Genomic DNA, 26,315 nt, shown 5'->3' on the forward strand with positions numbered 1-26,315 from the left:
TGCTCATATCTTGGTCCTCTTCAGCTGCTCAACTTTGTGATGGGGCCTGTGGCTTTAATTTCAATTTACTTATTCATTTAGTAAGCCTTAAGTGAATGTTCCTTTCCCTCTCAAGGTATTGCATCAAATATGTAGGGAGGTAAAAAGAGGTTAGATATTGTCCCTGCCCCGAGTCCAGTTAAATAAAGCAAGCACGCAGGGCACACTCACACTCTGTGGCTGCTGTCCGTGAGATGGGCCATGACGTGCCTTCAGGGTGCTGGAGGAGAGGGTCACAGAACTCAGATGAGCTCTTCCTGAGACGTGCTTGTCTGGATGCAGTGATGTTTCCTTAGTAAAACCTTTTTGTAACATTTGTGGTTGAAATATTCACTAGACAGTAGGGATGGTTTCAGGGAACTTTCAATGTGCCCCCCAGCTTGACAGCTCTTTATTGCTTTCACGATGTGCTCGGCCCTTAGAAGATCTCAGAATTGCCAGAATTGCCCTCGTTTCCATTTAGGAAACTGAAAAGTAGCATTTACCAAAAGAAGTACAGGAGTCGGGGGAGAGAGTCGCGGGTGGTGCTGGTGAGGTGTGGGCTCAGTGACACCTGGGTCAGGAAGAGCCCTGGAGGAGGGCATGGCAGCCCACTCCAGTGTGCTTGCCTGGAGAATCCTACGGACAGAGGAGCCTGGCGGGCTGCAGTCCATGGAGTCGCAAGGAGTCTGATGCAACTGCAGCGACTTAGCACACGTACATGTATGAAGAATGGAAGTGTTCGGTAGTGTGCGAATCATGTAGGAAGTAAAGAGTAGTTTCTCTGTTTAAACATTTCCATTCTTTGCCTCTTCCATGCAGTGATATAGCCACTATTGTGCTGTTCTGAGAATCCTGCATGCCCTCATCTTGGCTTAAGGACCCAGAGAATTGTAACATGGTCTTAAGTCCGCACCACACATGTAGTCTTTACTTGCTGGTGAAAATACTTCCCATAAAGTTCAGAACAGAAAATACTATTACGAACACATTTGAAATCTTGTCTTCAGTTCAGGCCTTAATAAGAAGTCCAGCTAAGCCAAATGTTTATTATGTTGGTCTTCCTTGTCTGTGTCGCAGGTGGCATTCTGTTCTGAGCCATCAGACTTGATACACATTTAAGAGTTTTGAAAGCCTAATCGTTCTGGGGTTGGAGCTTGGAGTCGAACTGTAATATCAGTGTAAGAATGAAATGGTTTTGTCTTTGGTTCCTAGATTTCTGTTGAGATAGTTAGAAGATTTCTGAGACTGTTTGAACTACTTATGATAGGAATAATTAGAATAAGTATATAGCTTCCCAAAGTGGACATTGTGGAAAATATTTAAGTGTCTAAATTTGACTTGGAGCTTTCACTTACGTGAGATAAACAGTAGTTCCTCTTTATCCGTGGAGTGTATATTCCCAGACCCATTTGGACACCTGAAATCTTGTTTTGTTCACTCAGTCATGTCTGACTCTTTGCGACCCCATGAACTAGCATGCCAGGCTTCCCTGTCCTTCACTATCTCCCGGAGTTTGCTCAGACTCATGTCCATTGAGTCAGTGATGCCACCCAGCCATGTCATCCACTGCCACCCCCATTCACTTCCTGCCCTCAGTCTTTCCCAGCATCAGGGTCTTTTCCAGTGAGTTGTCTCTTTGCATCAGGTAGCCAAACTACTGGACCTTGGGATAGTGTCAAATCCTATATACGCTGTGTTTCTTGCATACGTACACACCTGTGATAAGGTTTACTTTATCCGTACAGTAAGAGATTAACAACAGCAACAATAAAATGTTGTGGTTATAACAATATACAGTAATAAAAGTTACATGAATGTGATCTTTCTCTCAAAATACCTTATTGTACAGATTTAATGTCTTCTCCATCTTAACTAAGCACTTACCATTGCACTATGCCTGTAATTCTTGTAATTGGAGATGAGACAGCAAAACCAGCCCTTTTTTCTTAGTTCCTGCTTCAGTTTCTCAGAAGATTCATTCTTGCCATAGACCTTAGCAACTTCAGCATATGATTTGTTGTTGTTTTTTTGTCACCCGTTATTAAGTCTGAAACTTCCACCTTTTCGGGCTTCCCTGGTGGTTCAGCTGGTAAAGAATGCTGCAGTGCGGGAAACCTGTTTGATCCCTGGGTTAGGAAGATCCCCTGGAGAAGGAAATAGCTACTCACTCCAGTATTCTGGCTGGGAGAATTCCGTGGATGGTATAGTCCATGGGGTCGAAAAGAGTCAGACGCATCTGAGCAACTTTCACTTTTTTTTCACCTTTTCCCTTAGAGCACTTTGTATCTGGTAGATCCGAATTGCTGGCATCACTACTCTTGTGCTTTGGGACTTGTGAAATAAAATAAGGGTTAATTGAACACCAGAAAGTGATACTGAGATAGTCATTCTGATAACCAGAAAAGCAACAAAGTAGCTGACGGGCAGGATTTACTGTTCTTGCTTGCAGTCTCCTTGAAGAAAGCTGCTGTTAAATTGCATCAGTTGTGTCCTACTCTGTGCAACCCCATAGACGGCAGCCCACCAGGCTCCCCCCTCCCCGGGATTCTCAAGGCAAGAACACTGGAGTGGGTTGCCTTTCCTTCTCCAATGCATGAAAGTGAAAAGTGAGAGTGAAGTCGCTCAGTCATGTCTGACTGTGTACGACCCCATGGACTGCAACCTACCAGGCTCCTCCGTCCATGGGATTTTCCAGGCAAGAGTGCTGGAATGGGGTGCCATTGCCTTCTCCGTGAAGAAAGCTAGTCCAGTAGAAAAAGGGGCTGAAGTTAGAGCCACCTCGCCACCCGTTTGGCTGGTTTGCAGACGTAGCAAGCATGGGATAATAGATGTGCAGTGGGGGTGTGTAGCGGTCCTCGCTGTTTGCACTGGGATTCTGCCTTTACAGGATCCCAGATCTTCCAGCGCACGTTGCTCTCCTGATAGAATCTTAGTGTGGGCGGCACTGTGGCCTCTGTCACGCAGTCTCTACCCTGTCGTTTGCAAGGAAGCGACTGGAGCCCAGAGCGCTCCAGTGCTCTAAGGGCTTGCCTTTGTGTGCCCAGATGGTTGGCACAGAGCCCAGCCCAGGCCCCCAAACCCTGGAGCCTGGCCTCTCCCTTCCTGCCCGCCTCTACCTGCGAGGCCACCTCGTCCTTTAAGTCAGCTCTCCAGTGTCCCACGCTAAGCTGAGGCACCCTGCCAGCCTCTCCAGGCCTGGGCTCCCTCTGCTGGGGCAGTCCTTAAATAGGACCGGCTCTCCTGGTCAGTGGCCCTCTTCTGTTTCATGGAGCCCTTGTGCCATCCCCATACACAGAGAGAAGTCACAGGACAGACATAGCTGAATCTGCACGCTGCTTCCTGTGCTGGGGTCACCCACTGCCTGTGGGGCTCTGCAGCTCCACCTTCAGGAGGCTGCCAGCTCATGTGGGTTCTGGGAGGTCCGGGCTGGGGCCTGGTGCCATAATCACAGCACCAGGCTGTCTGGACAGGTGTACGGGTCGCACCCCTGCGGCCTTCCCCTCTCCAGAGCATGGCATCTTGATTTTGATGCATGCTTGACGCACGCTGCCTTCCCTGTGATTCAGTGCAGACCATCATCTACCAAGGCAGGGGGATCTTTGGATCTAAACAAGCACGTGTGAGCTGCCCAGGACCCCACGTGGGTCTCACAGTGTGTGTTTCCTGGCTGTGCCCTGGTGGACGAATGGTGTGAGACGGGGAAGGGCCTTGGGCTCCCCTGTGCGTGCCGTGTCCTCCACTCAGGAGTCGCCCCTGCCGCCCTGGGGAGAGCACAAAGCTAGGATCTCCTTTGCAGCACCCTTCATCTTTCTGTTCTATGAAAATAATAATTTCTGGAAATGGGCTTGTGGGCTTTTTCGCTTCTGACGTCAGTTTCTTTCTTTGCCAACCTTCCTCCTTACTTGGCCACCTCAGATTCTTTTTTTTTTTAGCTCAGTCTTTTATTCTGTATTGGGGTATAGCCGATTTCACAATGTTGTGGTGGTTTCAGGTGAGCAGGGAAAGGGGCTCAGCCAAACATACACACGTGTCCATTCTCCCCCGAAACTCCCTCCCATCCAGCCTGCCACCTAACGCTGAGCAGCGTTCCCTGTGCCATATGGCAGATCCCTTGTTGGTTACCCATTTTAAATACAGCTGTGTGTCCATGACCTTCCAGAGCCCCTAACTATCGTTTCTTCCCCTCTCTGCCCTCAGCAACCATAAATGTGTTTCCGAAGTCTGTGTGTCTCCCTCTGTTTAGTAAGTAAATTCATTTGTGTCAAATTCTCACATTCATTTCCCCTTTGAATCATCTACAAGCCGAGCGCCTTGTAGGCGGTGGGGTCTAGGTGTCTTGGGACAAGGGTTTGGCATCAGCCTCCCGCACCCACCCCCCCATGCCAGGCTAGTGGCACAGGTGTCGAGAGAAGAGCCATGTCACCACCTCCGCCGCTGGCTTCTTCAGGTCGCACCAGAACCTTGTCGCATGTTATCACCACCACCACCCCCCACCCCCCGCCGTGGGCAGCAGCACATTCATTCCAGGAAGCGCGGGAGATTCTTTTCTCGTTCCACCCCTGTGAGGCCAGGGCTGGTGGAAGGCCGCAGCTTGACTTGTCAGTGGGGGCTGTGTGGGGAGACCATGTGTGTATCCATTGCCTGAGTTCCTTACTTTTAAACATTTATAACAGAAGATTCTAGTGGTAAATGAGACTATTGGGATGTGTTCCCTTTCTACAGGTCTGACTTAACTGTTGTGCATTTCCATAACTAAATCAAGCCTTCCATTGGCGAACCTCTCCTGTTCTGTGTATTGAGCTCTGTAACAGAAGCTGGCGGTGCTGTGATGGTCAGATGAGTGGGAGACATCCTACCCCTCAAGAAGCCGTGTTGGGAGAGGCAAAGGAATGAGCTGCTAGTTGGCCCCTGAGGCCTGGGAGCTTAGAGAAGGAGCCATCTTTCGCCGAGGCCTTTTTATACCCATGTCCCTGTAGTTGGCTTTGGTGCCGTTATACCTTCAGCTGTTCAGTGGAGTTCTGCCGAAATGTTTCACGTGGGGATTTTTCCCCTGTTGACAGCCTTGCTGGCCTTAAAATAAAGAGCCGGTCTTTCCATTCCAGTTCCAGAAAGTGATGCTCGTGTTGTCGCTGCTCTGCCAGGGAGCAGTTCCTGTCTCCAGCACCGTTGTCCAGCAACACGGTGGGCTGCGTTCCTTCCTCGGAGTCATTAGACTTCCCTAATGAGATGATCCAGAGGAAGAAAATAGAGTTCTGGCCCTGCTCCCTCATTAGTGCTGTGTCTGCCTCGCATCAAGCTCATTGAATTGTTTTTCTCCTTGCCTAAGACTGTTCTTTCCTCCTTGACTCAGGAAGAGGGTTGCAGGCCAGGCTCTCTTGACGTGGGACTTTAATGCATTTGCTCTTGCAGCAGAACCCAGCGTACAGGCTATGAGCAGAAATCACTGTTTCATGGTTGGCATATAACGTGGACTGTACTCTGAGGTTTGCTTTGCTTTTTAAGTCCAAAGAATGTGTCCTACAGGCCTTGAAAGAAAGTTCGCCCCTGGCACATTCCACCCGCACAGCCCCCCAGGCTCTGAGAAGCCAGGGCAGGTTCTTGAGAAGGCTGAGTGCAGATGACTGACGCCTGCCGCTCAGTGCCACTGTTTCCATGTTCCTCTACCTGTTTGCTCTGGTTTGGGTGCCATACTGGAAGCTGCTGTCTCAGCTGTCCTTGCGGGGGTCGGGGCCGGATGTGGAAGCCTCATCAATGCCTAAGAATGCTAAGTTTTCTCATCTTTAATTCCTCATGGGGAATTTTTGCCTTTATTGCCACACGTCTGTCTCATGGCATGGCTGTTTAGTAAAAGCAAGATAATGCATGCCCTTTCAACATGATAATCTTTGAATCAGTCTTACTGTTCTTTGAAACTTACTGTCCCCGTGGGTTACCACCTGTTTATTGGTGGGCAAGCATGAAGGTTGCCTGAAAGTGACTGATGTGAAAAGGTGCCTTGATCCTTCCTCCCTCAAGCTAGTTAGTGCCAACGTGGAGCGGGAAAGAGGGAGGTGGCAGAAAGGAAACGGAAGATGAAGGAGAGCTTTAATGTGGGGGCTGCGGAAGCACAAGGATGATGCAGCCTGAGTCTCTTTACGGCATCTGCGACTGTCCAAGGCATGAAATGGTAACAGCTGTGAAAAGGCCCGGGTTGTCCAGTTCTTCCAGCAGTTATGCACGTACGTTCTTGTAATTCATCACCCCAGGGTAGAGGAGATTATGAGATATTAAAGAAAGAAGGGCTGGCCGATCCTTCTTGTGTAAAGGATTTTATCACCTAACCAATTAGCTTAATGGAGGATGATAATTGCCCAAATTTAGCTAAGGAGAAAGTGGGAATTGTCAAAATATTTTTTAAAGCAAGGTTTTTAACTTTTAGATAGAAACTGGTCCTCAGAGGAAATCTCAATAGCTGTTGCTCAGTAGAGGCACTGCTGGGCCACCTTTAACGTAATAGATAGGACTTTATAAATATTGGCATCCATTTTCACCAAACAAGTATTTCTTTGGGAACTTCTTTTTAATAAAGAAAGGCTAATTAAGACATGTGACAAATACTTGTCATTTTTATAAGATGGCCTTTTAAAGAGATATAACTCCTCCTACCCCCTGTTCCCAAATGTGTGTATGCGCTGATGACCACAGGGAGTAGCAGAGCTGAGACAACTCGACTCTGGCAGGGAGAGAAAAATCTATGAAGCCTCCTACCATGTCTTTAGCAGCCATTCCTTAGAATTTTGGCTTGCAGCTCTCCATACCACCTGCCCAGGAGTGAAGACCACTGTACAGTTAGACAGTAGCTTCTCCACTCTGGAAGCTTGGACACGGGAGTCTTTTAGAAATGGCAGAGTTTTCAGATCGCTGGAGGTAAAGCCTCAAGAGTCTTTGCTGTCATGTATTTCTGAAATATCCATGTATTTGACAGGCCTGTTAAATTCTGAAAAAAATTTACCCTCTTCTTGATGGCTTGCCAGCATCATTCTGACTATCATTAAACTGTTGTGTCATAAAGGTGAGCATCACTGGACACTGGTCTCACTAGCAGTTCAGAAACTCGGGTGAAGGAGTCACTCTTATCACTTTACGGTGTGGTCAGGGGCCTCAGTCTCTCAAAAATGGAATTAGCCATATGGTCTATGAGAAAGTGCCTTTCAGGTAAATTTGGTTGCACGCAGCTCACGGGAATAGTCTTTTCCTAAAGGCTCTTACTTGCTCTTCAGAAAACCGTTTCTACTTTTCACTCCTGCTGTAGTTTCTCTCCGTTCATCCGCTTCATTCAACGTAGTAGGAAACTGTTGGTCCCTCGCTTCACATCCATAAAGCTACAGACATTGGCTTTCATGTAGTCTCTATTTTGCTTTCTTTTTTTTTTTTTAATGTATTTTATTGAAATACAGTTGTCTTACAGTGCTGTGTTAATTTCTGCTAAACAGTGATTCAGTTGCACATACGTGCATTCTTTTCCATTATGGTTTCTCACAGAACATTGAGTATAGTTCCCTGTAATAGAAAGTAGGGCCTTGTCTATCCATTCTGTGTCCCAGACTCCACATCAGGCCTCTGCCTCCTCCCCACCCTCTCCTGCAGCCGCAAGTCTCTCCCTCTGTCTGTGAGCCTCTCCCTGTTTCACAGATTAGTACATCTGGGTCATATTTTAGATTCCACATGTAAGTGATGTCCGGATATTTGTCTTTCTCTTAGCTCCTTCACTTAGTGCAGTGCTCTCTAGGCCCGTCTGTGTTGCTGCAGATGGCATTATTTTCTTGCCTTTTTCTGGCTGACTGATGCTTCTCTGTGTCTGTGTCTGCACGCAGACCGCATCCTCTTTATCCATTCATCTGTTGGTGGGCATTTAGGGTGTGTTCCGTGTCTTGGCTGTTGTGAGTGGTGCTCTGTGGCCATAGCGGTGCCCGTATCTTTCTGAAGTCTCGTTTTGCTGGGTTTACGGCCGAAGCTAGGGTTACTGGGCGAGTCTGCCTTTAGTTCTTTGAGGGACCATCATGCTGTTTTCCACAGTGGCTGCACCGAACTATGCTTCACCAGCTGTGCGGAAGGAAGGTTCCCTTTTCTCTGCACCCTCTCCAGCATTTGTTATTTGTAGATTTTTTAATGACGGCTGTGCTGACCAGTGTAAGGTGTGGTACCTCACTGTAGTTTTGGTTTGAGTTTCTCTAGTAGTTAGCCACGCCGAGCATTTTTTCGTGTGCCTTTGGCCATCTGTATGTCTTCTTTGGAGAAAAGTCTCTTTAGGTCGTGTTTTGGTTGGTTGGTTTACTTTCTGTTCTTGTTGAGTGGTAGGAGCTGTTTGCCTATTTTGGAAACGAAGCCTTTGTCCCATTGCACAAACTGTCCTTTTGTTTGTTTATGGTTTCCTTTACTGTTCAAAAGCTTGTGAATTTGATGAGGGCCCATAAGAGTCATATCTTTAAGTCTTCAAGTCTTTAAGCCATTTTGAGTTTATTTTTGTGTTTGGTGTGAGGGGTGAGGGTGTGTTCTAACTTTATTGATTTACATGTGACTGTCCAACTTACCCAACACCACTGAAGAGACTTCAAGCTAGAAAGCTTTCATCCCAGATTCCTTCTTCTTAGCCCAGACTAAAAGTTTTGGTCAAATTTACCTTGTCCCTTCAAGCTTCCGGTTTGAATGTTCGTGCCCTCATCTCTCACCTGGGCTCCTGGGTTTCCTTAGCACTCATCTCTTCCTGCCTTACAACTCAGCTGTTCTTGAACTTTTTGGTCTCAAGATTCGTTAGTAGTTCAAGAAATAATTGAGAACTCCAAGGAAATTTTGTTTATATGAGTTATATCTATAAATATCTACTATGATAGAAATTAAAACTGATAACATTAAAATATTCATTCACGGTAACATCGGAGCTTCCCTGGTGGCTCAAATGGTAGAGAATGTGCCTGCAAAGTAGGAGACTCGGGCTTGATCCCGCGTCAGGAAGATCCCCTGGAGAAGGGCATGGAAACCCACTCCAGTATTCTTGCCTGGAAAATCCCATGGACAGGGGAGCCTGGCTACAGTCCTTTGGGTAGCAAAGAGTTGGACATGACTGAGTGAGTAACACTTCCACTACTTCACTTTTCAACAGTAGTAAACTTATGACTTGTTAACATAAAGAGTATATTTTCATCAAAAAGCAACTTTTCCAAAACAAAATTAGAAGAGGTGACATTGTTTTACTGAGACTTCTGGCTCAGTAGAAAACAGATTCTGCATCTCTTACACATTTAAGCCATTGCAAAAGGGAAAAACCCAGCCTTTCACAAATACAGTGTATGAAAAGGAAGGGAGATTTTAATAGTTTCTCACAACTTAAAAAATTGCACAAGTGATTTTCCTTAAGACAACAATCATACCTCCATAACAAAAGGATTTTATGTCAACTTCCTGTTTGTCACGTAGCCTTAGAAAGATGTGTACCTAAAGCTTGAATTGAGTAATGTTTACAGCTTCCTCAAGGATGTTCTGTGTGAAAGTGTTGTTTCTTTCTGTTTTTTGTACTGTGAAGAAGTACAAAGTGCTGATCCACTTTGGTACCTCTGCCTTAGTTTGTGCTGAGGCCTGTCAGTGCAAATGTCAATACAGCAAAAGGGCAAATGACATCTTAGGGTGACTATGAAAACAGTTTTGACCCCATGGATGCCCTGAAGAGGTCTCCAGGCCCTTGAAGGTTTTGCAGACCACACATTGAGACCCACTGCTCTGCGTCATGTTAGAGATGCTTGCTGAACTTAGTGGTGTGGCAAGGGCTTCACAGTCTGGCTCCTCGGATTACTTGGACAGTCCCGTCAGCTCTGCTGTTCCACAGGCCAGCTGCCAGCCATGCCAGCCTCCTCTCTATCTACCGGGTATTTTGAGTGAAATGCATCCTGGGAACCTCCCTGGGTACTTAGTCTTTGATTCTTTGAGATGCTTCTTGGAAGGGCTGTGTCATCCTGCACCACAGACCTCTTGTGTAGCCTCCTCTTGGCTCTTGGTGGAGCTGCTAGGAACCAAGAAGCCTGGCAGTACCGCCCCTCCTGCCAGGGATGCTCCCTTAGCCGTGTTAGGGACCTGCCACAGCATCCCACACACGATGGGCGATTATCATGTTCGATGCCTGGTGGGTGTCTTGAAAGAAAGAACACAGGAAGTAGTTTGACAAGGCATATTTTCCAGTTAATTGACAGTTTTTTTGTAAGTATGACTTCACTGGACTGAAGATTATACTTCACTTATCAACATCTCTCCTTAGGGCACTGTTAGAACCTTAAGTAATTCCCTTTCTTTTGAAATTTGATTTCCTGTTTCTTTCTTTCTTTCTTTTCCTTAATTTTTTCTTGATTTCCTATTTCTATAGCAAATATATTTGATGCTTTTACATTTTGTTAGTACAGCTTGAAAAGGCTGATTTAATTGGGATGCCAGGAGTTGCAGCTAAAAATTATGTGGAGAATAGGAAATTTCGCATTGATAACCCATTAACACAAGTATTTGGGATTGAACCTCTATGTAGAATTGAGAGTGACCTCTGTAGTAACACAGAACAGATCAAGGGTTTTCTTAGGTTTATCAGTGTAAGAATGGCATAGAGCCATTAGAATTCAGACCCAGGGAAAGTCTACTTGTATGAAAGAAAAATAGTAACAGCAAGCCACGTTGAACAAATTGTGCTCCTCAGAATACTAATGCTTACTGTTGCTTCCCAAGTGGCTCAATGGGACAAGAATCCACCTGCCAGTGCAGGAGATGCAGGAGACAGGAGACACAGATCAAGTCCCTGTGTAGGGAGGATCCCCTGGAGAAGGAAATGGCAACCCGCTCCAGTATTCCTGCCTGGGAAGTCCCACGGACAGAGGAGTCTGGAGGGCTGTAGTCCATGGGGTCACAAAAGAGTTGGACAGGATTGAGCAAATGAGCACGGACACAGTGCTTATTGTCATAACATCCTCGCAGGGGAGGCAAAAGAGAAGGGTTAATAATACTCTTACATGTACAGACTGCAGGGACAGACTGAGCCAGGCCTTCTGTGTCCTTCCTGCTGAGAGCTGGGAGCTCACAAGGTTACCCTAATAGCACTTCATGTTCTTACCTGTTACTTACACTGTCTCCACGGGCTCCCTGGTTGGCTAGATGTGCTACTCTTGACACAGTGCACGGCCAGTCAGTGACGTGCGGTATTCTGAGGCGTGAATTTACATGCCTAAACACACACACACACGCGTGTGCACACCTGCACACACACATGCATATCTTTGGAGAAAGCATCACAATGCTTCCATGAAGCTTGGTCCTAAATTGACTGTTGTGTACATATATTATGTTTATATAAGTATGTATAAAATACATAGTGGGATATCAGGTGAAAATTATGAACAAATGAAATAATAACCCTTGATTAATATGTATTTAGTTAGATAAATCTCAAGCAGGGATGATCTTACAGAAGCCACCCAAACTGCAGTTGTTTTAAAAAAAATTCAGGGTAGGCAGAGGATTGTTTTTTTACTTACTGATTAATTTCTGACGTGTCCCATTTATTGATGAGGTTTAACTAACACCATCTGTTTGTGTTGAGCAGAGCAGACATCGCTTTGATACAAGATCATGTTTCTGTATCAGAAATCCATGAATTATGTAAATTTATGACTAAAGGAGCTTCTGAATCTAGATTGCCTGCCCCAGTTTGATTGGCTCCTGAGAATGCGTGACCTTCCCTGAAAGTTCCTCTTCCGACAGGTAGATACTGTTTCATTCACATAGGAACTGTTTGTTGGATGCTCAACAAACCTATAGGAAAGCCCAGGTAAACAGATCTCTTGGTCCAAGAAACTTGTACTGCAGATTCCCAGAAAGCAGTGATAATCAGTGTGTGGGTGACTCAAGTGTGGTAGGAGGGCTAGCATAGTTCTGATAGGGTCAGAGGAAGGACGGGCTAGTTTTTTGACTTGAGGGGTTCAGTGGAGGCATTGGGCTGTGGCAGCACTCGAAGGCGTCTTCCGACCGGTGTTGCTTCCGTGGGGAGGAGTGCAAGGGAAGGAGCATGGACTCAGAGGCAGGCAGGTGTCGCATCTCACCTGAGCACAGGGGGCGAGTCTTCCGGGGTCAGGTGAGGGGAGAGGCCCTCGAGGCTGGCGTGGTCCTCAGCTTTCCTCCCAGTCTCCTCCGAGAGCCGCGTGCTCTCTGTCCCAGCGGTCACTGGTATTTTGGCTGTCTGGACAGGGACTGTTCAGGGACATTTTCAGTTCAGTCCAAATTGGGCACTTGGGGATTGGCCAGGAAAAAACATCTATAAATATCTGTCTTTTTCTTCTTTCCCTTACCCTCATGTGAAGAGGCTTTTTTCTTTTTTTCCCTAAGGCTAACTCTTAAATCTGGGTTCCCAGTCCTGTCTTGACCTTAAAGTTTACAGAACCGCTTCTCCCTAAAAGCGCTCGGCTTTCAGGTTCAGATACTGAGACGTTCCTTTAGTCTTAGCTGCGGCAGCTCCCCACCTTCTCCACTTAGCAGAGGAATGAAAGCCTGACTTTTCCCTCTGGTTTGCTGTCTCATGATACACAATATTTTCAGAGGGAACTGAACGCAGTGATCTGAGTCAAAGCAGAAGCGTTGTGTTCTTTCAGCTCTAACTTGAGTGGGGTGCTCAGTTGCATGCTTTTTTCCTGTACGCACCCTCTGTTGTTACTGTTGTTCACTTGGTAAGTCGTGTCTGACCCTTTGTGATCCCCTGAACTGCAGCACATCAGACTCCGCTCTCCTTCACTGTCTTCTGCAGTTCACTCAAACTCGAGTCCATTGAGTTGGTGATGCCATCCAGCCATCTCGTCCTCTGTCTCTGCCTTCTCCTCCTGCCCTCAATCTTGGCCAGCATCAAGGTCTTTTCCAATGAGTTGACTCTTCTTTGCATCAGGTGGCCAAAGTATTGGAGCTTCAGCTTCAGCATCAGTCCTTCCAGTGAATACTCAGGGTTGATTTCCCTTAGAATCGACTGATTTGATCTTCTTGCCCAGGGGTCTCTCCAGAGTCTTCTCCAGCACCACCATTTGAAGGCATCAATTGTAAGCTGACTTAGACACCTCCTTAGAAAAAGAAGGCAAAGATGCAATGATAATAAAAATAAACTATCGTAGCAACTAGTATTTCCATAGTATTCATGCCACAGGCATGAATATACAAAATACTTACGTGTATTCTTTTTTTACTGTATGTCTTTTTATTATTTTTATCTCCCGTCAGTAGTGTTAAAAAGTAGGTTTTCTTCTTGGAGGGTTTTTCTCTTTTCCCTTTGTTTTGTCTTTAAGACAGTTGATATAAAAAGCAAGACAGTTGATATAAAAAGCAAGTTATACTTCTTCATTTTTTGGAAGGCATGACTGTACTGTGGGTTTGCCTGGGAGGGCCAAGGGACATTGTCCATGGGAAGCTGAGTCACTTTTTGGCTCGTCTGACTGACTTTGCTGGAGCTGTTCTTCATTCTGTGAAGTGAAAAATAAGAACAAGTCAAGTGATTTCCTAAAGTGACACATTTTCATTTTATGTGGGATTCAAATTTTTCCTAAAGGTATGATTATTTTGAGCACCAGTTTTAATGTCTGGCCAGGACTTCTGTCCTTTAAGTGTAAAAACTCTTCCAGATGGCTCACCTTTTGTGTATAACACTGACCAAGACTTCTTCTCTCGTTTACTAACTAAATCTGGTCAGCCTTTTGAAAAGTCCTAGGTATTATGATTGTGGATGAGAGACAGCCTAGCTCTCGGATGTCTAGGACCAGTTTTGGAGAGACTGGGAGAGATGCATTCTACCTAGAGAGCAGCGTGCAGCCACAAGGAAGAACAGAGCATGGAACTCGTAACGGCGGTGCAGCGGTCTGAGGACACCATGGTTCACAGCACAGAGTTATAAGGAGAGTCAGAGTTGGCAGAGAGCGTGACTCTTGATAGAAATGTAGGCAGGCGGAGAGACCAGGTAGGCAATTACAGAAACCACAGTTGTCCTAAGAACCAGGGTCACTGAAGTAGGAAGAACCCTCACATCCTAGTTGTGGAACCTCTAGAGACCAACCGTTTACTCACCTTGAGGACCGACAGCAAGCAAGGCTGGATGAGGATCATGGCGCGGTATCCTCTCAAGCAGGAGCCTTGATGAGGCTGGAGACTTGCACAGAGTTTCTGAGTCACAGCTCGGATGTGCCGCTCCCAGGCTGTGGCATCTTTGGCGGCTCCCTGCTGCCCCTGAGTAGCACCTTGACTCTTTAGCCGGGCACTGCCTGCTTCGGGAATCTAGGCTGTGAACGCTTGTCCAGACCGGTGTCACAGCACCGTCTTGAGTCCCGATGCCTCGGTCCTGCCTGCCGCACATCAGCACTTGTGCCTTCGATCTCTGTCTGCATCGGGGTTGCCTGCCTCCTCCCTCCCTTTTTCTGGCTTTCTGTCCCTTCATGTTAAACCACCACCTTCATGAAACTTTTCTGCCTGGGCAGCTCAGCCAGAGCTCTGTACTCCTTGCTGAAATCTGAGTTTCATTTGTACTACCCAAGTTTTCTCATATGTACATTTCATGCGCTGGTCCCTGGTTTGTTTCCTTAAGGTCCCGAAAGTGTCTCATCCATCTGGACATCTCTCGTGACACCTCACAGAGCCCTGTAACTTCAGCCGATATTTAAGTACTGTCAAACAGGTAAATAATCTTGGCCGATGTTGGCTGGTCGGCGGCTAGTCGGCCGTGACGCGCTGGTGATGACATCATCCCTTGGGAAACCAGGGTCTGCGATTGTCAGAGCTGTTTCCCTGACCTCCTTGCCTCTGTTTTATGAAATGAGGTCATTCTTATTTTCATGGATGATCATATGGAAAGGGAGTTTCTCAGCTGTTGGCCGTTCCCTTCTGTTTCCATTTCCTTGCCAAACACTGTCCACCCTGCTCTCTCCTCAAGCAGTAGCTTTTGTCCATGTTCCTGATCAAGACCCAGTGCGTGCACGCAAGGGTTCTCCTCCGGTCTCTGACACAGTCTCTCGGGCAGAACCGACATAGTGGGCATAGAACTCACCTCGTGTCAGTGGTCCATTTTCTCTGCTGATGCTTGTTTCCTTCTCAGAAAGGTTTTTACGCACGGAAGTGTTTATTCCCAGATTAGCCATCCTGTAGCAGCCATTCTTTAAGGATTCACTAAGGCACTATGTCTGAAGAGTAAGATATCTTCACAACCAGAGATAACCAGAGGAGGTGGAGTATATGACAGAGCTTAAAATTTCCCCTGTGAAATGGTAGAAATTCAAAAGAAATTGCAGTTCAGCCTTCCTCGCTCCACTATGGCCCCCGAGCTTGCTCTCCCCAGCCAGGGTCCACGGAGCATCCACAGAGCAAAGCCCAGCTCTCCCGTGACCTGACTTTTTCCCAGCGTCGGGCTCTGTTTACCACTCTTGCTCTCTGGCTCCTCAGTGTCACATCTGTCTGTTGATTTCTGTCGTCAGTGTGCCCATCCCAGCCACTCTCCCACGCGCCAGACGCCGATGTTCCATCTGAAGGCCGGTGAGCTCGTGGTAGCCTGGGAGTCCTCTATTCAGGCATTTTTCACACACATTGTTCTTACCATTTAATGTCCGTCTGGTTCTCTGTTATATTCTCAGTGCCAAACATAGGTGTTCAGTGAATATTTGTCTCACGATTGAACTAATTTCAAAAAGCTCGTTGAAGATTCAGGACAGTGACTCGTGAGATGTTGTAGCAATCCCAACAGTTTCTTCCATGTAGAATTTGTTGCCTGTTAAATGGTTATTGATACTAAACTTGGCATTTTTGGCATCCGTAGCAGTCTAGGTTTTTAAAATACTAATGTATTTTAAAGCTGCATTCTTTGGGACACTTTGAAAATTCTAAAAAATTAAATGTTTACAAAATACCTAGTACACTTTTAAGAGGAAAATGTATAAAGTGGGGTTTACAGTAAAATCGCGTGATTATAGTATGAAAGAGACCTGTTTTGATATGTCCATCGAAAAGGTGTGGGAAGTGACTTGCTTCAGCACAAGCTTACATCCGTCTAGCAGTGTGGTGTGTCTGTTGATCTTGGTCGTCCCAGGGTACTTGGCACCAGGGGGCTTCTGTCTTGGTGTTCGCATCACGCGAAGGACACCCAGTAACTGAAGGGCCCTCCGTTGGGTACCCTGTGGCATGGGAACAGTTGTGGGAACCACAAGCCAGAGGAGAAGCTTTGAGGAGGGTGGTGAGCCATGACGAGTATCTTCAGATACTCATTTAAAAGCTGCCTTAAGAAGTAACTTATGTTTGTTCCCTGGTGGCTCAGAGGTTAAAGGGTCTGCCTGTTATGCGGGAGACCTGCGTTCAATCCCTGGGTTGGGAAGATCCCCTGGAGAAGGAAATGGCAATCGACTCCAGTATTCTTGCCTGGAGAATCCCATGGACGGAGGAGCCTGGTGGGCTACAGTCCACGGGGTCGCAAAGAGTCGGACACGACTGAGTGACTTCACTTCACTTCATTTCATGTTTGTTCCCGAGAGGAAAACTGAGAACAGTACAGCCGCTCATTCTGAAGGAGACCTGGAGACCTGGAGACCAGTTGTCAGTAAAACTCTTCATCTCTTTGTTAGATGTGTGCATTCTGATTTTTGTAACATGAACATATCGAGAAGCTATTTTAAAAAATTAAACATCAAGTATTAAAATGATGGCAAATAAGTTGAGTCCATTTAGTGTAATAACACACTTTTTCTACTGGTACTTTCTAAAATTAGGAACCATTTGTCATTTTTATTGAAAAAAGTCTTTTTCTGTCCTTTTTTGTTTCTGTAAAATCAGATGTGAGAAAGCCAATGATTGAAAAAAAGAATGCCAGTGATACGAGAAGTGAGTTCTAGTTTTGTTTCCTGAAACTTTGACTTAGCGTTTTCTCCCTGAGAGTTCTTTCCTTCAGTTTAGAGGATTACTCAAGACAAAATAAGATGCATGTGGAGAGAAAGATTTCTCGAATTGAATTTAATGCAGACTCATTAGTTGTGTGACCTCTTTGTTGTTTAGTTGCTAAGTCGTGTCCAACTCTTTGCGACCCTATGGACTTTAGTTTACCAGGCTCCTCTGTCCGTGAGGTTGATGCTTCAGGCAAGAGTACTGGAGTGGGTTGCCATTTCCTTCTCCAGAGGATCTTCCTGACTCAGGGATCAAACCTGCCTCTCCTGCGTTGGCAGATGGATTCTTTACTGCTGAGGCACCAGGGAAGCCCACTTGGCCTGATGCTCCCGACTTAAACTCAGTGGTACTTTTCTGCATCTGTGAAGTGGACAGTGACATTTCACCCTTTAGCTTTTTATGAAGAGTGAGCGAAATGGTACATGTGGGTGCACGTGGCATGCAGGAAGCACTCAGTAAATTATTAATAAGTCTTGCCTCCAGAAGACCTGCCCTAGAGGTTAAATTGTCCTATCACCACTTCGCCAGACGAAATCTGGTCTGGCTGTCTGCCTTTCTCCCCTCCTCTTTCCTTTTCTATCATCAAGCTGCTGGTAGTTTTAGTAAAATTTAACATTTGTGTGCTTGTTCCATGAGACCTGTTTTCCTGTGAGGCTCACAGGTTGGTGAAGGGACGTTTTCAAAACTCTGTCGTGCTCTCTTCCATCTTAACTGCTTCTTGCTGCCGCCATCAGCTAACTTGTGTTCAAGTTTCTTCTTGGGAAAGGTGAGAAAGGATTATAGCAGAGGGACTGCCCGGTGGAATTGCTGGCTGGCTGGTCGCCGCCCTGCAGGTCTTCCTATTCCCCTTTTCTTCTTTTAACCTTCCTGCAACCTCCAGAGCAGGGTGTGGAAGAGGTGCAGGGGAGGGGGCCTCTGCCTCGCTCTCCTGGATCAGCAGCGCCTGATCAAACACCCAAGCTGAAATGGAAAAGGAAGTCCTCTGTGGGCGCAGTGCAGGTGCTATAAATACTTCTCATCGTCTCTCAAATACTCAGGTATCTTATAGGAAGCAGACTTAGTGTGAGCAGTCTGGAGTTGCTCAAGTGGAGGCTGTTCATAAGAAAAAAGCAGTATCAATGTTTTATCTGTATTTTAGTAAATTTTGCCACCAACAAGTCTGTAGCTCTTGATGACTATGTTTAAGTTAATGAAGTCATGGATTCGTGAAAATTGACGACTGTGCTCGTCGTTTCCTTCCTTTTCATTTCATGTGAAAAGTGGAGGTGAGAAATATAATTATGCGAGAATACACTGTTTTCTACAGCAGGTTTTGAGAGAACGTCTCAATTCCTTTTTCTTTCTCCCCTGCACCCACATCCTGTGAGTTATATGGCAAGTGATAAAGATTTGTTAGTCTCGGGCTGACCATAGCAGATCAAGAGGCAACTTCAGATATGACCTAGTGTCCAGCCCTTCTCACTCCCCAGTTCTGGAAACCTAGGTCCAAGAGTCAGTCTGATTATCCCAGGGTGCGCAGTGAGATGTGACAGACCCAGGAGTGGGAAGAACTTTTGATTTCCACCTTTTGCTCCTTGCAGAGACGAAATTGATCATTGGGGTGTCTTCGAGCCAGAGACAGGCTACTGCTTGCTGTAGGCTCGAACTTTGAGGTTACAGAGCAGATGTTTCAGCAGCAGCAGCAGACACCCCACCCACCAACCACGATGCTTACTGGCCTTTGTGTTCTGTTTGGGTCTTCAGTATACCCACTAGATGGTGTCCTATTTCAGAAACTTTGCTATGGGGCTTCAGGTAGGGTTCTGCCATCACTGAAAAGCAAGCCAAATAGCGCTGACTCATAAGAATGCTTAAATAATTTGGATAAGGTGTTAGATCTTGAAATTAAATATCGAGGGAAAATTTAACTCATGAACAGAAACGCTCTAGTTAAAGTAAATTTCATAAAAATATTTTTATACTTTGTTTTCTGGAATCTTTAATAAGATACATCAGGCCTGTGGTATGAACAGACTTTTAGCACTGGTTGCTTCTACTGAAGAATGTAGGCCTCCTTGTTTGAGTAAGCTCCGGAAGTTGGTGGTGGACAGGGAAGCCTGGCCTGCTGCAGTCCGTGAGGTCACACAGAGTCCCCACGACTGAGCAACTGAACTGAACTGAGGCCTCCTTGTTATGGCTGGAGTGTGGGATCGAGGGAGATATAAGTAATCTTGTGAATAATTGCTATTGTGAAAAGAAGTTGTAAATAATAAACGTATTTTACTCTTTAAGTTCCCAAAATTAAAGGAAAAAAGACATATCCTCAAAACGAAGCTTCATAGGTCTCAGCTTTGGTTTGGAAATAAAACGATTGGTTTCTGAGTTTCAAAATCCTAACAGAATAACTGCTCGGCAGTTCCAGATGTTTTTGATAAAAACTTGGAATTGTCAGATCAACAGCGAAAGCGCAGGACCGCAGACTCTGTCTTCTGTGGCGAGTATCGAACAGATCCAGAGGGACAGCAAAGCAGATTCGTGTTCCCCACCCAGGGCATGTGTTCCCTACCCAGAGGTTTTGTTCTCCAAGAAGGAACAGAACACGCAATTACAGTTCCAAATCCTCTTAACATGTTTATGTGTACCGAATAGCTAGGAAGTCTCAATTTCCAGCCTGCAGCGCAAAGCCAGCATCTCAGCAGAAATTTAAAAAAAAAAAAAAAAAAACTGTCTCAAAACCGTAACCTGGGCCATTTCAGACAGTTGTGTTACTGTGAAACATATTTCTTTTAAATTTTTTGAGGGGAGAGATTTTGTTGTTTGTTTCTTCTGTTTGCCTTTGTTGCAAGACAGTGTACATGCAGGTAACACAAAAGGCAGAGGATCTCTTCGATCAGTGTAGATTATCTGCCCTGAAGTCAGTAGTTAGACAAGACTGGGAATGGAGAGGCTGTATGGTGATTAAAGCATCTATGATCCCTAGGGAGAAGCCTGGGAACCTTGGAAGCAGGAAACATTTGATTCTAATTAAAACAGAAGGGAGCGGCACTGGGGAAGGCACTGGGGAATAAACCATGCTGAGGACAGAGGGGAGGCGGCTCTGTCTTTCTGTGGGGAGGAGGGAGAGTTCTGAGTGACAGCTTCGTGAAAGTTTGTACAGAAGAGATAATAAACCATCCATTTTTCCCTGCACCAAAACCTAAAGGATCTTTCCATTCGTATTCCTAGGCCACATAGTTTTCAAAGTCGTCGTAAGCCACCGGCCGGGTTCCCACCCTTTGGGCAAGCCTGAGTTAGAATTTTATTTACAGCTTTCTACTCTCTCTCCGGTCGTCTGTTTTCCATTGTCACTCTCATGAAAAGCAACATCTGGTTCACTGTCCACGTTGGTAGCGTCACAGCACGATGCTCGCTATGGGCGTATGGGGAAGGGGAGGGCCCGTCCGCCCCACCCCGTGGATGAGACTGGGACGGACGGGCTGCAGGCTTTGAGCTGGTTGAGACACAGCTGCCTCATGTCCGGGGGAGCAGGGAGGTGCGTCCTAGTGGGGTTCACTGCCTCGCTCTCCTCTGAGCTGGTCAGCCACTTGACAGCCTGGCCAGAGGACATGGTGACTCACCAGCCCATCTCTGCTTCTTTTATTGTTCCTGGAAAGCCTCCCCATCAGATCAGCTCTGTTGGTGATACTGATGGAAATTTCGGTATTAAATCTCTTCTCCTTTTGCTTGTGGCGTTGGAGCCCCCTCACCCTCACTGGCAGGGCCAAGCCAAGGACTCCGCCTGTGGCCCCTTGAGGGAAACGTCAGCAGCCTTACTCTCCTAGAAGGAGAATATCCTTTCAGTTTTTCCATCTCCGCTGCCCCACCCCCCCACCCCCCGCCCCCGCCTGTGTCCTCCCCAGGTCTCTCTCCTCCTTTCCCTCCCAGATCGTTTCTGACAACAGTGAGAAGACGAGTTCTGGAGCAGGTCCACCTCTGATGATCGTGGCTAGGGTGGGGCCAGAGGGCGGGCATGTGGAGTGATGGGGCCCCCGCAGGCCGGTCTCGAAAGGGGGAGAAGGCGCTCAAGGGGCTCCCCTTGGCCTCGCCAGTTCGGCTGAGTGTGCCCGCACACCGGTCCCTTCTCCTTCTCTCCTCTCCACTGGACTTCAAGCACCCCTCCTGCTCACCCACCCCATCACTCCCTTCCTCTCTGCAAAAAAAAAAAAAGAAAAACCTAACTGACCTCTCGATCTCTAAGCCTTGCTGGCCACTTCCGTAAGCCCTTGTGGATCCTGGAGACATGTCCCTGAAGTCTCAGGCTAGCATTTTTCTCACGTTAAATCACTGGTTTGCGGCTGGCAGGGCGCTGCAGCGCGCACCCGGGGTCGTGGCCACTTCCCTGACTTCGTGGGACAGAGAAGCGTGTTGTGCTCGCCTGCGGTGCGCAGGATGCTGTCCCGACCTCAGCGCGGGGCGCGTCTGGGGGTGCCCTTCAGAGCCTGTTTCATAGGAAGCAGCATGAGAGGAGGAGGAGGAGGAGGAAGCCGGCTGGAAAAGGAAGCCTTGTTTTTCTCCTCTTCGTCTGGGGATGAATCATGTTCCCAGCACTGCCTTTAGGTTTTCAAGCCTCGGCGGCTGCTGGTGCTGAGCCGAAAGGGCCAGTTGTGACGTTCCTGAGGGAGGGAGGGAAGAGGGGCCCGCGCCCCAGAAGGGAGGGAGCACGGGAGGAGGAGTGGGCTTTTTTTTTTCCCTTCCTGCTTTCACTCCGCTGTCATTTAGACTTTTCAGCTGAAATCAGAACCAAGCCCTACTGCCTGGCGATCAAGAAGCTGACTGGAGACTCTTTCTCTGGACAGAATCTCAGAATTTCAGTTCGCTTGCTTTTTTTTTTTTCCTGTGAAGGAAATACTGCTTTTCCTTGCTTTTGTTTTTTTAAGCAAGAAGAGGTTTTCATGAGAAAATTTTGTCCTGCCATCCCTGCAAAGTAGAGCTGTCTTCCCTTCTTCTCTGCTTGTCTTTTTCCCGACAAGGCACATACTGGATTTTTTCTTGCCTGCTCTGGGCTGTTCCCCGCCACGTGTGTCAGCCGGCATGCGTAGCCCGTTAAGCCTTCATTTTTTTCCTGGAGTTATCACCCGTGATGGAAACGGTCTGTGCTTCTCTCTCCGTCGAGATCTGACTAAAGTATAGCATCCAGGGGCGATTGCTGTGGACACTGTGAGTTGTGCGTGCGTCGCCCCGGGGCTCAGGCACTGCCAGGAAGCTCTCCAGCCGGTGAGGGAGTTGGGTTCCTGCGTGGTTTGACCCCCTTGAGGTTTTCTTCATAGAGGAGTCTGGACGGCAGAAACCCCCTCCGGCTCCACGCGAGAGGTTCAGACCTGGGGGCTTGCGGGAGCACCCTGACCCCCCCAGGTTACAGTGGGTCCTGCCCCTGTGTCTCGTGTCCTCTGTTCTGTGTTTGGACAAAATGTATGAGCGGCACAAGAGGCGCTACAGCCTGTGTGACATCTCCAAGGTGGACAGGACCGTGGACGTGGTGCTGCTGAAGGTAAGGGCCTCGCCGCAGCCTCCTCCTGCCTCTGAATCCGGTAGCCGGGGCCCTGGCCAGCCTGTACTGGGAGAAGAGCTGAGAGGCTGTGTGTGTGTGTGCACACAGTGGCGACTGTGGAGTTGGGTTGGTGATTTTAAGGTTCCTGGCAGAATATCTGACCAGAAACAGTGGGGACTTCAGAATCATCGAGTCACTTAGGTTTCAGCGTCATTTTACTTGCTTTAAAGTGGATTCTTCTGCTCAAGAGAACCTCCTACTCTTGTAAATCACAGGTGGAGAACTTCACCATCAGTTGCTCTTTTCCAGAGAGGTCTGTGTCCCTCGGTCCCCATCGTCCCCACCCCGGGGCCCCGTCTGTAGAGGTGTCATTATCTATCGGTCTCTCCCCTTCTGCCTCTGTCTCCTAGTCTGTCTTTTGCCTGAGGTTTTTTTTTTTATTTTCCCTTGCTCTTTCTGCTCTTTTTTGTTCTCTCACAACTCTTGGGGGGAAGATAGCATTTATTTCCTTTGGAAAGATCTCCGCTCAGTCTGTTTATCGAAGTGGCACAGTGGGCATTCTGGCTCGGTTTCACTGCTTTACAGGTCTCGCCTCTGACTGTTAATTGCTGTGTTTGTTTTCTCCCGTTAGTGATGCTGGCTGTCTCGGCAGGATGGGGGTGGGGCCCCTGGGCGGCTAATTGCTCACAGAAGGCATCCTTGAGTCTAAAATTAGTAAGAACTCCAGCCATAAGGTGGGAGTCTGAGAATGTTGGACGATTCAGGGAGCACTTTTTGGAAGTTTAGCCATTTTCTGGCAAAGACAGGGGAAACTGGAAGCCAACCAAGTGCTTCCGAGTTGCCAGAGAACCTCAGTACCTGAGCTGATGAGGGTGTGGAGCCAGGGGACCGCAGGCTCAGGAGGAATGGATGTGTTGTCCTGGTCTGGGAGGTAGGGGCGCTCTCGGATTGATTGATCAGTTCAGTTTATTACTTGAGACTCGCTCCTTTTCTCCACTGATCCATTGAGGCCAAGCATGGCTCGGAAAGCTAGACATGGATGCCAGTGAACTAAGACCACCCTTTGGGACACAGATGAGGGGCTCAGTGGAGGGGTTGCGATCATGGGGAACTGCTCTCTGTCCACCATAACCTCCATCAGCTGGTGCTCTGACTTGCCAGGCCGAGGCTCAGAGCAGTGGGCAACTTGGCATTTTGAACCTGATCCAAGATCTTAACTATTCATGTTAGTGTCTCTGACACGTGAGCTCCGCTATGAAATCACAGTGATTTTTTTTTTTTTTTTTCGTTTTTGTACTCCTTTGTTTAGAAGAGTCTAGTTGTTAGGATTTTTATGTGCTCGACTCTTTATGATATTGGGCTTCCCAGGTGGCGCTAGTAGTAAAGAACTGCCTGCCAGAGCAGGAGATGTAAAAGACGAGTGTTCAGTCCCTGTGTCGGGAAGATCCTCTGGAGGAGGAAATGGCAACCCACTCCAGTGTTTTTGCCTGGAGAAACCCATGGACAGAGGAGCCTGGCAGGCTACAGTCCATGGGGTCACAGAGAGTCAGACATGACTGAGCTCTTTGCATGCTTTATGATGTTCCCTGTCTGGGGAGGAAAGGGAAGGAGGGGAGGGAGGATAGAAAGTCTCAGTCTTAGGATCACAGGAATGTGGTGCATTGAAAGCCGTGCTGAAATACATAATTCTCTCCAGTCTCCTGGGGCATGACAGCCCTTAGTAGTGGAGCTAACTCAGCACAGGCTTGCTGCCTTCACAGATGCTGTTCTACAGTTTTAACAGAACGCTTTTATATACGTTACTTCCTTTGAGAGGATTGGTCAGGCAGCAGTGGTCCCTGCACGCCCACCCCAGACTCCTTTTCTTAGGAAGAGTTTGAGGTGTCTCCTGCGCCTGGCTGAGGACCGTGAAAGACTTGAGTGATGTGATGTTTTGTTTTTTTTACCCTACACAAGGCCACAGCTCATAAAGGACATAATTTTTTCTCTCTTGCTCTTTTTTTTTTTTTTGGATGTGCCTGTATTTGTATTCTTTTTTCTTTGCACCATACCACCTTTACATAACCAAAGAATTTCAGTAGAAGAAACTTCACTTCTCAGAAAACAGGCATTTATTACAAATAAGGAAGCACAAAAAGTCCTGAAAATAGGCTATTTCCAGTTTGAGATGAGCTGGGCAGCTTTGGTGCTGATTCTTTGCTTTGAAGACAGAGAAGGTCACGTCACTGAGAGACCTACATGAAAACAGTATTAATGATTTGTTCAGTGTCAAGCATGGTGCTCCGTCCAAGGGGCACATAGGTCTTCAAAGTTTCTGTATTGCTTAAAGACAGGCAATAGAAACAAGAAGTACACGTTACTGTAAGTGACTTGATAGAAATAACCAGTGTGTACTGTAAGTGCACATGATGGGAAGACATTTCAGGTAGGAGATCATTCTGAGGTTCTGACATTTAAAAAAACTGGTGTCCAGAGAACTAGAAGATGCCAGCGCTGCACCTAGCGAAGGCGTTCTAGAAAGGATTGGCAGAGGCCCTGGGGCGGGGAAGGATGGGGGAGGCCGAGATGATGGGAGAAAGCTGAGCAGGCTGGGCCTGGAAGAGCCAGGCCTTGACCTCCATCGGGAGGGGTTTGCTTTGCTTGGGTATGTTACTTCTCAGCTTATGTTTTCAAAAGATCCTTCTGGCACGTGGGAGTCACGCAGGCTGCCATTATGGTAGGCCCAGCGTGATGGAATGGCTTTGTGGCCTCCAGTGGACAGGCACTTAATGTTTACATCCCTAGTATCTGTTTCATCTTATGGGGAAAAGCATTTTCGGATAATCAGTACTTTTCTCACAGCTCATCCTAGGTAATAGGATGTAGCCCCAGACGTGATTCTTTTCAAAGCTCATGTTCTTTCTTAGTCCCCTAGACGTCTTCTTTGAGTTGGCCAACACTTTTATTTCGTGAATGTGTGTATCTGTATCTGTATGTATCTTTTAAAGTTTTAACTGCTGAGACTTTTTCAGTGTGAAAAGCTGATCTCATTCACTTCTTTCCCAGTGTGGGATTCCTTTTACAGCACTTTGAATTCAGATATGAATCCGTCATTGTTAACAGCCTTTCCCCCACAACTTTTTTTTTTTTAATTCATTCAGCAGTGGCCTCCTCACTTAGCTGCCATTTTGAATTTGCTTTTTTAAATCAGTGTTTTTAAAGGTGTGTTATGTTAGGTGTGTGAGCTGCTTGAGTTCCCAAGTGACCGTGTGCTATGTTCTCACTCCCCTTTTTGGTGGAAGATTTTTTTTTTTTTTAATATACCGAGGAGTTTGTAATTTTTTTAATCTATTCACTATGTCTAAGCCTCAAAACAGTGTCCCTAATTCATGTTAAATGCTCAATACGTTTTGTTAGTTGAATGAGTTAATCTGTTAAGATTTATAAGTATGGGTTCATAACGCGTAATGGTATGTGAGCTGTGCTTAGTGCGCTGGGATTGTTGGGGTAAAGAACAGAGAGAGGAGTTGTGATGGTCACCACAAAGTTTGGACCGTGACCCTGTCCTTCTGGTATCATAACATTTACAGCTCCATTCCTTCCCACTGACATCCAGACAATTCCCTGTGAATTAACTTGAAAATCCTGTCCTCTGTTATGTGCCCCTCCTTTCTGAGACTTACTCTGCATTCTGACCCATTCCCTCTGGCAGTTCTGTTCAGTGACGTTCATGGAAGCTCTTCTGCATCAGAGCCTTCCCTTGGGATTTTTCCCAAGGCTGGGTACACCAGTCTTTATCCTCACATCAGCCGTTGCTTCCCATCATCAAACCCAATAGATGCTGAAGTCTTACCTC

At 46.9% G+C, this 26,315-nt stretch overlaps 1 protein-coding gene across 13 annotated transcripts in view; it reads left to right on the plus strand.

Moving 5' to 3' along the window:
* AKAP13 (A-kinase anchoring protein 13) overlaps positions 1-26,315 on the plus strand; it is a 320,810-nt gene that overhangs the window by 187,656 nt on the left and 106,839 nt on the right. Inside the window, exon 1 of one of the 13 annotated variants that reach the window (XM_012098428.4) lies at positions 21,703-22,480. The exons of the other annotated variants lie outside the window; for them this stretch is intronic. Coding sequence (XP_011953818.3) covers positions 22,400-22,480 — 81 coding nt within the window. The 5' untranslated portion in view covers positions 21,703-22,399. Of the gene's footprint in view, positions 1-21,702; positions 22,481-26,315 lie in introns of those variants that run through there. 13 annotated transcript variants of the gene reach the window in all.

The sequence above is a fragment of the Ovis aries genome, chromosome 18 (genome assembly GCF_016772045.2).
Source record: "Ovis aries strain OAR_USU_Benz2616 breed Rambouillet chromosome 18, ARS-UI_Ramb_v3.0, whole genome shotgun sequence".
Taxonomy (NCBI): Eukaryota; Metazoa; Chordata; class Mammalia; order Artiodactyla; family Bovidae; genus Ovis; species Ovis aries.